At 32.8% G+C, this 12,455-nt stretch overlaps 1 protein-coding gene across 1 annotated transcript in view; it reads left to right on the plus strand.

Moving 5' to 3' along the window:
* ATH13 (ABC2 homolog 13) overlaps positions 1 to 8,408 on the plus strand; it is a 214,946-nt gene extending 206,538 nt beyond the window's left edge. Inside the window, exons 14-20 of the mRNA XM_089805163.1 lie at positions 4,637 to 4,717; positions 4,845 to 4,905; positions 5,013 to 5,067; positions 7,227 to 7,325; positions 7,535 to 7,624; positions 7,769 to 7,828; positions 7,931 to 8,408. Of these exons, the coding sequence (XP_089661289.1) occupies positions 4,637 to 4,717; positions 4,845 to 4,905; positions 5,013 to 5,067; positions 7,227 to 7,325; positions 7,535 to 7,624; positions 7,769 to 7,828; positions 7,931 to 8,047 (563 nt within the window). The 3' untranslated portion in view covers positions 8,048 to 8,408. The remainder of the gene's footprint in view (positions 1 to 4,636; positions 4,718 to 4,844; positions 4,906 to 5,012; positions 5,068 to 7,226; positions 7,326 to 7,534; positions 7,625 to 7,768; positions 7,829 to 7,930) is intronic.
* Positions 8,409 to 12,455: the final 4,047 nt, after the last annotated feature.

A 12,455-nucleotide genomic window follows, 5' to 3' on the forward strand; every position in this document is an offset into this window, starting at 1 on the left:
AAATATGGTTTATTTTAACATCATATCCTCTTGATATATGCACATGTGTGTGTATATATACACATTAATAAGTACAAGTTATAGGTATGACTTTAATTTCATGGTGGTATCATACATACATATATATATAAAAGATAAAAAAATGGAGACAACATCACAAAACAACAAAGGTAATGGTTTTGAACATGAATTTTTTGATAATGATAGTTATATATTTTTTATAAGTTTTTTCCAAGTAGCTCATGACTGTCCAATGGTGTACTCTATTGTGCAGTCGCTAAATCCTTATCAAGGTAGTTAGAGGTCATACATGGCGATCAAACAAATGGACTAGAATAGTGCTTGATTCCTCAAATTTTGTTTAGCAATTAATACGTTCTCCCCTTCGTCTGCTCCTGCAACCATCCATGCAACATTTCCACAATAATAACAAGTTCTTGCATTTAAATCAATATTAGAATGTGTCACAAATATCTGTAACAATGGTTAGCTTTTATTAACAAGTAAATATAATAAAGCAACGACTAACTACCATTTTCAATAAACAAGTAAACATAATAACTGTCAACCAACTCCATTGTAAAAACCATTTCCACATGAAATAAATGGTTAACTATAACTTCCCTTTTCACATGATCAGGAAAATGATAGTTTTAACTAATCATCTCAACTACTATAACTTATTTTAATTAGGTCTAAATTTTGGGATGTAACACTATCTGATCATATTTAACATGGTAATAGAGCAAGTTTGAGAAAAGATCAGATCAGATCTCTATATTGAGAAATTACGATAAATATTTTCTGAAACTATTACACCTATCAAGATGGTAAATGGGATTAGACTTGAAGATAGGCTTGAAGTTGCTTCAAATTTGAAGCACCTTTACACCCATTCTTATAGCTATACAATTATAGTTATATTTTATATTTAGTTTGGTGTTTGAACATACATGTAGGCTAAGTCACAATATTCGGTGAATCTTAAGCATGAGATTCAGATATTGCCGAATTTTAATTTTTCCTAAGATATTTGATGAAAATTGCTTGTTGTTCGACCACAAAAATTGGGATTATGTTTTTTATTGCTGTAAACATTTAGAAACTAGTACTTTCTGCATCTGACAACCTTTTTTAGGGTTTCCGAACCATTCTTTCTTTGAACGTACAGAATACTGAAAACGGAGGTTTCAACGAGCCATTACAGCCCTGTATTGATGGAGAGTGCACAGACGAAATTTTAAGCCAGCTCCTGCAGACTGTAATCTGCAATTTTCCTTGTGCCATTGTCTGCAATTTCCCTTTTGTTGTCTCCTGCATATGCGATTTCATCCCAACGGAGGTCTTCCGTCAAATTCATTGAATATATATTTAATCAATCAATTAAGTTTATAGTTAATGTGAAATAAAAATTTTGTTTTAAATTATAAATGAAATATTTTAAAATATTGATATATTAATTTTTCAATAATATGGTCATCATGTTTTATACTTAATACTTTATAAATGTATCATCATGTTTAAAAAGTTTTTAAATCTATTAAACAATTTTAACTATTTTGATAATTTATGAGATATATTACATATATTTAACAATAATTAAAATTATATAAGGCGAATTTAATTCGAATTTTTCTCCGAATTATTTTTCTTGCCGAACATCATTCCAATTTTATAGTCAACGAACTCGAACTCAAATTCGAACCTTGTGACTTAGCATGCAGGCATACATACATATATGTATATGTGTGTGTGTGAGTTCATACGTGTAATGTACCTATACCCTTACACAAGGAGCCTTTTTTCTCTTTTTTCTAATTTACCTGTGTACTTGAATTTGTATCCTGTATCTGTACCCATACTCTACTCGGCAACTTGGCTATTTTTGTTGTATACAACTACTTTTGGGAAAGTAAGATAAAAAAATTCTTCATTAATTTCTATTGATCACTTAAACAGAAAGAGTGAGTGGTGGCCCTAGGAGCAAGAAGTCAACGATAAACTTGTATTTAGATTTTAAAATCAATTCCTTCAATGCACACACAACACTAAATTCTCTTTCAAATTTCTCTTGCGCCACCATTGCACATACAATGATATACAAATCTATTATTTTCCAACAAATCTAATAAATGTGTACCTCCAAACTTGTTAACTTGTGACTTTTCGAGATAAATTTATTTGGTCCAAATCTTTCAAAATTAGAATTGATCTGCATGCCTGTGAATTCTGTATGAACCCACCAAGGTTGGCTGAAATGGGATTTTGTCCAATCAACCAAGCATTCCAAGTGTGTTCATCATATGGCTTTTTGAATTGGAATCAAAAGCTCTCAAAGCTCTCAAAGAAAATAATAAGTCAATAATGAATTTCTTTTGGACTCCCAACCCTTTTTATATTCCATCTTTGGGAGAATTACTTCGCTTGCTTTTCTTTTATTTCATATTCCTTTTCATAAAGACACCTACTTTATTATTTTCCATTTACATAAAATAAAGTCGCTTTATAAAAATAACTAGGGTTCAATTTTGAATTTAAATTAATTAAATATAAATAATAAAACCAAGAAGCTTAGTACTATGGAAAATTTAATTAACTAATTACTCATAAAATACTTAGCCTATAGTGTCTAGGAATGATAGGCTAACAATCTTCAATGAATTACTCATTTGGAAAATGGGGACATTACATGGAACTTAGCACAACCTTGGCCTATCATTTAATCCACAAATTTGCAAAATAAACTATAATAACATGCAAAATAATAAATAGAAGTATAATTCACATCATAGTTGCATATAAGATATGATGAGGAGTTAGCTATCATCATCATAGAAAATTACTTTCTTCCTTGGTGTTTACATGTTCTAGCTATAGGTGATCTCTTGTGTTAGGTATCAATCTCGGATTACAAAAATTAGAAAAAAAAAGGTGTAAACCCAAAAATTGTTCTATTGCAATGAGAAAGTGCACAAATAGATCAAGAAGAACAACTATTCAGTTCATATTTAAGATGATTTTTGGATTCTGTAAGCAACAAAGGCTATGCTATGAGCGACACCTCTCGCTTCAAGACCTCTAAAGTTGAACATTAAGTTGCAGCAAAGCGTGTGCTGAGATATGTGAATGGTACTCCTGATTTTGGCATTCTCTACAACATGGGCAGGTTTTGTTGACAATAAAAAGTTTACTTCTACGTATGTTTTCAGTTTGGGCACAGGTGCAGTCACATGGACCAATTAGAAGCAGTATGTAGTAGCACTCTCCTCCATCAAAGTTGAATATCGGTGGTACTGTTAAGGCAGCTTGTGAGGCAGTTTGGATTTGGTGGATGCTTGTAGACATGCACATGCCTCAAATAGGGCCTACTTCCTTGTTCTGTGATAATCAGGGAGTTCTGAAGTTAACCGAAAATTCAGGCTTCCATGAGTGAAGAAAGCATGTTGGCCTTTATTATCACTGCATGCACCAACTTGTCAATGGTGGATCGGTGATGTTGCAATATGTCCCCACTGCTAGACTGTAGATATACTCACCTTGTCACTCGTTCCAGAAAAGTTCATCAAGTTTAAGGGACAACTTGGTGTATTTGATAGAACGGCCATTAAAGGATTTGAATATTAAGCCCACATCAATAATAGTAGTGGCCAACCCAAACGAATCTTACCAGGAGAGAATTAGTACCATAGATTCTTGCTAATTTAGCTCATTATTTAGAAATTAAAATCCTAGTTGTATGGACATTTAGGCATTTTGTTGTATTGTATTAATTAGTTTAATATTAGTCGTCTATATTTAGATGACTTTTTCTTTTGTTAAAAGATTTATCATCTTTATTTTTGGTTGAATATTTTATACAACTATATTGTTTTTTTAGAGTTACATCCATTAGCATATCTTATAACCTCTCCTGCTGAAATGAGCCCCATTTAAATCTTGCTTAACCTAACCTCTACAAAGTTTCTTCCGTACTCTGTGAGACTAGCCTTAGATTTTGATTTTTATATCTTTACCTCTATAAAGGCTGCAAGAATTTTTTTTGTGGCGCTGGAATAGGAGCACAAAATTGCTGAGAAAATAGTAAGCTTCTATGTAAACTGTTCAGCATCATATCTAAGGATCTCGCTTGCTAATGTGAAGCTCTAATAAAATTGAGCATATCCCCATCTCTAGGAAGTTTCTTCCATACACCCTGCAGCTGGCCTTTGATTTTTTCTGATAAAGGATAAATATAGGATTTTGAAAGGGTCCAACCCTCTACATATTCATGAGCAGGTATAGCATTGAAGCCAAACAGGGAAACCATGACAAGGAGAGCCAGCAATGTGGTTGGCTTTAGATTGTGATTTTATTTCTTTGCCACTAAAAAGTTTGTAAGAAACAAAGTTTTTTTTATACAAGTGGACAAAATTGCCAAGGAAATAGTAGGCTATGTAAAATACTCTGCACAATAGATAAATGCAAAGCCACTGCCCTTTTCTAATTTTATGAATTGAAGCGATAATTTTTTCCAAGCCAGCTAGTTTCATCATTATGAATTATTTAATTATATTTTAAAGAAAAAGGGTTTAAGGATTTAGTAAAAGAAACTAACTCCAGATCTGCATTTTGATATTGTTGATGTTGTTCGCCACAGGAGAGGATCTATTATCTATTGCAGTGGACCAACCTTTCCGTTTTCCAGCTACTTTCACATTTGTTGTTAGGGCATTCTCAGGTTTGTCTCTGTACAATTGGAATTAAAGGATCAAAAGACATTACATATGAAAATAATTTGAATTTATTTGAACTGTCATCTAGTAGATTCTATCCTTTAATGTTTGGTAGGCACTGCCTTCTTTTAGTGTTGGACGGCATTGGAAAAGGTCTTGACCCTCGTTTTGATATATCTGAGATTGCAAAGCCGTAAGTATGAATTAAGATGTGCAACTGTTTTTTTATCAATTGTTAAGACTGATGCAGTAAAAAGTTTGCCTTTCCAAAAAATCTACTGACAAATGCTTTCTTTCCAGGTATGCACTGGAATTGCTACGATTTCGAGAGGCTGGGATTGAAGTACTTGTGAAGGTAAGATGATATATCACAGCTGTAATGCCCCTTTCTCCGACAACCTTATCCTTTGCCCTCAATTCACAAATAAAAACTGAAACAAGAACAAAATGTAGTTATAGTTGTAATTCTTACTCAAGAATAAGATGAGATAAGCCTGTTTTGGAAACTTGCAACTAGATTAGACAATAATAATATAGATGCAACTCATAAGATACGTCCAATTCTAGGGTTAGGAACATTAACTCAATCATATGATATGACTAATCTTAATGATAGATTTTCTTTATAATGTCCCCAAATTGGGGTTTACCATCACATAACCTATCTAAAATTCATCATGGTAAGAGCTTCGGAACCAGTAACTGCCCAGTCCAACTAAGCCTAAGAGCATGTCATATTCACATTATGGTGAACTTGCCTACATCCCACAAGCAGCAGGAATATCTATCTTTGGACCAATTCTCCCTTTTGGGTATCCTGCAAGTGGCAGGAATATCCAATGATGGATCAGTTCTCCCCACAAGTCAAACATTCCACAAGCAGCAGGAATATCCAACAATGGATCAATTCCCCCTTGGAGCAAACATTCCACAAGTGGCAGGAATATCTAACAGCGGACTAACTCCCCCTTGGGCAAACATTCCACTCATGGCAGGATTATCCGATGATGGACCAATATCCTCCACAGGTCAAACTTCCACATGATGGATAAATGCATGTATATAAAACATATATCTACATTGCTTATGTCATGATGACTAAGTAATTATTATTATAACTTATCTGATGTAGAGGATATTGTTATCTGATGGTTATTTCCGCTGTTTGTCTTGTGGATGTCTGCTCCTTGGTTTACTTACTATGTTCTTCCTCTTCATTTCTTCCTTGAATGCTAGTCGACCTCTTCCCTTGTAGCAGAAGAGATATGTCCTCTCCAAGGTGCCATCTCTTCAAATCCAAAACTTCTCTTCATCTGCACAGATCGCCTCACAGTTGCTTATTATTAATATCTTTATTTCTCTAATAAATTGGTCATCTTCTTTGCAAGATTGGTGTCCTTTCACATTTATCTTTTTTACTTCTTAACTTATTGCTGTTTGATGAAAAACGAGTTCACTGCCCTAGTTTCTGTAATTGCATCCTTTAATATATGATTGCTTCTATTTTTGGCCTACCTCCTTAGTGATTTAATTCTGCTAATGTCTGCTTTTACAAATCAGAATGATTCTTGCAATGGATGGATTTAGATTTCTTGCCTTCCTCTTTTATCTGATTAATTCTTTTTAACTCTACTATAATACTTGATTCCATTTTCTGCGCAAATCAGTAATACGTTCTGATTTGTCTTGTTTGCGATTTCTTGATTGCTGATACATGTTCTGACTTGCACATATCTTTCACAAATAATTTCAACTTAAGGAGTCTGCTGCTAAAAGAGCTGCTCTGCTTCTTTTAACCTCGATATGTTCCTTTTTTCCTTTACTTCCCTTTACACCGTGCAATGCTTGAAGTGAAATCCTTTTTATACTTTATTGGTGAAGGGGTCACCACCCTTCATGAGAATTGAGTCTTCCCTTTCCGTTTTTACTGCTGAGAATAATTCATTAGTTCCCAAAATGCTCTCCCTTGGTTGTTTTTCTCAATCAAATCTTGTACCCTTTATATCTTTCAATGTGGTCGGGGGGAGGGATGGTGGGGAGAGTCACATCTCTTCTTCATGGCTGCCCTTTGCAATGGCTGCTACTTTTCACAATTACCAACCTTTGGAAGAGTCACAACCCTTCATCATTTCTGCCCTTTGAAAGAGTCAATTACTTCTTTTTGTCCTATCCCTTTCTTCTTCCATTAGTCCTTAAATTCCTATGCTCCCCTCCTTGTTCGTTCATCTCTTTTCAAATTAATTTTTTACCCTTTTATATTATATGTTGAGGGAGTCACAAACTCTTCATTACATATTTCTCGGCCTTTACCTAAACTTAATTATTTTGTAATTATACTATATTATTTTTTTATTTTTTTCTTTTAAATTTATTATCATGATTTATTATTACATCTAATTTCAGCAAGGGGATATTGTAACAATGAGTTGTAAAGATGTGTTTGTGCCAGGTTTCTTATTAAATTTGTGTTCATTAAGATAAAATAAGTTTGATTTCTCAATTTTTGGGTTACAGGATTTCAGTCAGAGATGGCAACGACAATCACGGGCATTTTCTAATCTTTTTAGACAAGCTGATAGAGTTGAGAAACTTGCAGAGGTTATTGAGCGCCTGGTAAGATCTTATTAATGGCGTGTATTGGTTTCTTTCAATGAAAAATATCACATCCAGAATCCTAGGAGTTAAAAGGTGGCTTTTGTCTTTACCTGTTCAGAGTGGCATCAAATCATCATATGCTTTGTAATTGTGTTACTTGTGGTAAGGTGCAGTCATTTGTCTATAGATTCAAAAGAAACGAATAGGTCCTTATATTTGCTTTACAGGAACAAGGGGATTTGAAGCTACGAGTCCGTACTCTTGAGTCAGAACGAGCATTCAAACGAGTTGCTGCAGCTCAGAAAACAATAGTAAATGTAAGCATCTTTTGTGCCTTGTTTTAGCATGTTTTAGTATACAACTTTGAGTTGTGTTTTTAATGTGACAACTCAAATCAATTTAAAAGGTTTGACATCTTCTGTTTTTAACAATGCCCTGTCATGTCTACATTATTGTTCTAGGCTGTCTTGGCAGGAACATTGGTCAATCTTGCCACTATTCTGCACATTAACTCTATTCGGGTAATATCCTAAAAGTATATAATGTATTATAACAGAAAATAGACTTCTAGATGTGAATGTATGTAATGGTAAATCACTTAAGCATCTAAATTGTGTCTGCAGCTGCCAGCTATAGCTGCATATTTTGGAAGTGCAATCTTTTTCCTCCAAGTGCTTATTGGTGTACTGCAAATTAGAAATTTAGATCAACAGGAGAGACTTATAACTGGTACTGCTTGATGAAGGCATGGGTAGAGTCTCCTTTTAAAATTTTGTTCTCACTGCTCAAACTTCTTTTGCCAGTAATGTTCATCTCCATTATCTTTTGTATTATCAATCAAGATTCATTATATATCTCTTATTGTTAGAATAAAGTTGTTTCGGAGAAGCAAAATAATTGGGAGTGATGTAAATGTACTCATACTCCATTCAAGCATCGAGCTACATTCTACATGCCCATATAAGTCCTGTATAATGAATTTTCAAGCCATTAGAAATATTCTTCTGATGCACGCCAGAGAAGCTGCCTTTCTTTTTACGATTTCTGTTTTACCTTCTGGATTATAAGCAGTAAATCTAAATCTAAAAGCTTTATTTGGAACGTGTGCATACACAGTGATGTCTAAAAGCACAGGTATCTACTTTATCCTTTGTTTTTTCAAAAAAACAAACTTCAAATATATCATATCTTGTACTTAATGCTGCAAGTTTTAGAGAGCGTTTTTCATTGATGTGGTTGAAATTACGAGTAAACTTAATGTAGATATGGTGTTTCTTCAAACAGATGATTTGGGAGTTGCTTTAACTCCGTTATATTTGTAGAAACATTATACTATTTATATCTCAAATGAGCTACAATAGTGTGGTATTGAAAATATCTATTTGACCAAATTTTGGTGAAAAAACATATCTCAAAAGAGCGACCTATGCATCCACCATAAAAGTAATAAAATTACGAATATCTAAATATACAAGTCTAAAGTTGAAATGTCATTAGGTTACACACAAGTTACTAAGGAAGCATTGAAAATGATATTTTTAGGGACACACGAGGAAGATGTGTAGTATAAAACATAATACTCTTTTCCCTTAATTAATCTTCCACAGTGAATACTTAAGTGGAGCCTAGCCAATAGATATTTGAGTGAGAAAGAATCATATACAAGATGTATTGAGTGGCTAAGCCAAATGGTTTCCTTATAGAGTTTATTGTCCCATAACGTCCCCACTTTTCACAAGGATAAGAGTTCAAGGGATTAGTCTATTTTCTGACCCTTGTAGTCTAATCAGTTGGATAGGGGTTCATAGTAAGTCAATTATGCTCAAGTTGCTACTTTTAGCAATGCATTTGGACTTTGTATTGGTAGAGTTCATCAGTTGACAAAATGGAAAAAGTTTTTAGTTTAAGCCCAAGGTATTAATTGTTAAGAAATTGTGAGAAAAAAGAAAGTAGAACAAGGAAAACAAATGAATCCAGGACAGCAAGAGTGTCAAAAGTTGTTACCAAGAGATAACCAAATTCCAAGACCATGAGCCAAAAAGCCAACAAGAGGATACACAGATTTTGAAAGGGGAAAAGCAAAGAAAACCTCTTGTGAATTATTATGAATGAGGCAAAGTCTAGAGATAGAGCAGTAAGTTCATTGCAATAACACCATTGTGGCATTTGTTGAGTTTAAGAAGAACGAGAGAGAGACATCTCTTAAATAGAGATGAGGAGGAGAGGAGTTACAAAAGTAACTCAACAATCTACGAATGTCAACATTCATAATAACTGTGTGCAAGTGTCAACATCCTCTTAAGAAGGATAAACTAATTTCTTTAAAAAATGAATTACAAGAATGATATGCCCACATGGATAAACTAATTTCTTTAAAAAATGAATTACAAAAATGATACGCCCACATGGACTAGAGGACAAACAGGTAACATGCCTTCACACTTGGGACTAAAGGATAAAAATTACATAGAGGATACTTTGGTTTATCCCAATTATATAAATAAAACCAATGAAAGATTACTACTTGTAGCACTTGCCTTTAATCTCAACTTGGGGAGGTTACATAAATGGGTATCAAATCCAAAATTTACAATGAAATGCCATTATACAATATTTGGAAGTTGATCTTCATCTTTTCAATTCAAATGAGAGGTTTGAATGGTATCAATTGGAGTGGGTTCCAAGTGTGCACTTGTCTTCTTTATCTAATTGGTTACTTTGGTGCATGGTTAGAAAGTGTACAAGAGTGTATGAAATAGCCTAGAGAAGTGAATTGTCCAATTTGAATGTTCCATTAAATGTAACCTGATTAGAAAAAGAATATCTACAAGTAAATTGCCCTCAAGTGGGATCTCCTCTAGGCAAAAATAAATATAATCTTTGGAAGTAAGCGTATAACTTGCAACATATTTATACTTTAAAGAACATGAGCAACTTGAAAATAATATTGTAACAGTGTGTTATCAAATGATATCAAGAGAAAATCATAAATTCTAGGTCCTAAAACATCATCTACACTCTCATCTCAAAATAATCATACTAATGGACAAATGATCACAGACAAGGTCAACTAATGAAATATGCATCAATATTGCGTCAATGTCGTGGATATAGACAACCCACTAATGAGTCATCTCATTGCAAGTAAATGGGTCATGACTCCAAAATTTGCATGACATGCAATTTAAGCAATGAAGAAAGCAAACTCTATCACATTAGTAACTTACAAAGAGATATAAGAGAGAATAGTGGATAGGTTAGAAGAAACAACTATTTTATAAGTCATAATCAAGGAATTGTGAACAAGAGACTTCAAATAATGCAATTGATCTTAGTTGGCATCTTGAATATCAATGACACATGCTACAAAGTGCTGCATTCTACAAATCATGAGGAGACGGTCACTATTGCCTTCGAATACATTATAGATCCAACATAATTTAGAAACAATATCCTCATTGAGACGAAAGGCAACATCAATTGAGATAAATGCATACCAAAGAAATATGGATAGTGTGATTCTCCATGGGTCTTAAAAGAAGGTTACTATGAATCGAGAAAAATTGATAGATCTTCAATAGTTATCCTTGGAAATAGGGCTGCCTACACAACTTACCAACAAATGCACAAAAAGTGCAAACAATAATTGGAGAAAACTTTCAAAAAAGGTAGTGAAACCAAATAGTTGGGATGGAGGGAAACTCCATGGGTCCTGTTGTAGATAAGGTAACTAAGACTCAAATAGAACTAAGTTCCTTAATAGTTAACCTTGAAAATTAGGCACCCTACTTGCTGACCATAAAAATGCATGTAAAGATACCATAACAAGTACAATGTAGTGCATATAAGAATGGTCTTGGACCATATTAATGGTATCAAGAAAAAGTGCACACAAAATGGTGCAAATATAGGTCTAAGATCATAAAAAGTATAATCATTACCAAGGCAATGGACAAATGATGACTCATTATTCATGAACAATTATAATTTATAAGGAGCAATGTCAATGATTAGGAGTATATAAATTATATGCATGCATATCTTGAGGCTTGACAAAAGTGATATGATCTAAAAAAAAAAGAGAATACGAAAGCATACTTTAAGGAGCTTAAAAAATACATCTAGAAAAAAAGAGAATACGAAAGCATACTTTAAGGAGCTTAAAAAATACATCTAGTATCAATTCTAAGTGTTTAAAACCATAATGCCTTTAGATATATGAACAATCAAACAACATCAATAATAACATCCTCTAAAAGATACAACTAGGTGGATATAAATAGATGTTATGAAACCACATTGAAAAAATGCATATAGATAGATGGTATGAAAACCATAAAAAAGGCAACAGTGTGCATGTAAAATAACTGATAGCAATTCATACCAATTAATCAAATAATAATACCCATGAAGGCAAATCTGAAGGATGACTCCTAAGATTTGAACGAACAATATAAGATCATATTGATTTGAAAAACCGATTCTCTAAGTATAATACAAAATATTACTTAATATAGGAGTTTTTCAATCAAATAAATATTAGTTTTTAGAAGAAGCTTCATTAAGAATTCTAATGTGGAAATGATAGGGAAATAGATAACAAACTTGCTAGTAAAAACTTGAAAAAGTATGATATAAGTGCATAAACCTAGATAGAATATTTTATTTTAGATTAAAGTGGACCAAATGTCCAATTAGAATACTAAAAAAAGTATGTATAATTAAATAAATAAACAAATAAATGGAATGAGATACAATTCATTAGGATAATCCACAAAATGAATCAATATATGAATTAGACATATTATAAAGATGTCGAATATAAGCAATATATTCACATCCCTATTTGTAATAAAGTAAAATTATGTATGGAATAATAAAAAAAATTGTCTTAAAATACAAATTAATAAATGTTGAAAAAATTGTATTCTAATAAACTTAAAATTGAGGTTTGATTTAAATAAGTTGCAAATTTTGAATTACAGAGATTGAAACATTAATAAATCTTAATTTAAAAGATAAATAATTGATTAATCAATATAGGGGCAAAAAAATCTATTTCAACTTGATTCGCTCCATGGGTTGGCAGACTAAATTGAGAATTTCCAAATCATCATAATCTGTTAACATTCTAGGTAGAGTCATTAG

This window comes from Cupressus sempervirens, chromosome 10 (assembly GCF_028749045.1).
Source record: "Cupressus sempervirens isolate cs-2001-9-10 chromosome 10, ASM2874904v1, whole genome shotgun sequence".
NCBI lineage: Eukaryota > Viridiplantae > Streptophyta > Pinopsida > Cupressales > Cupressaceae > Cupressus > Cupressus sempervirens.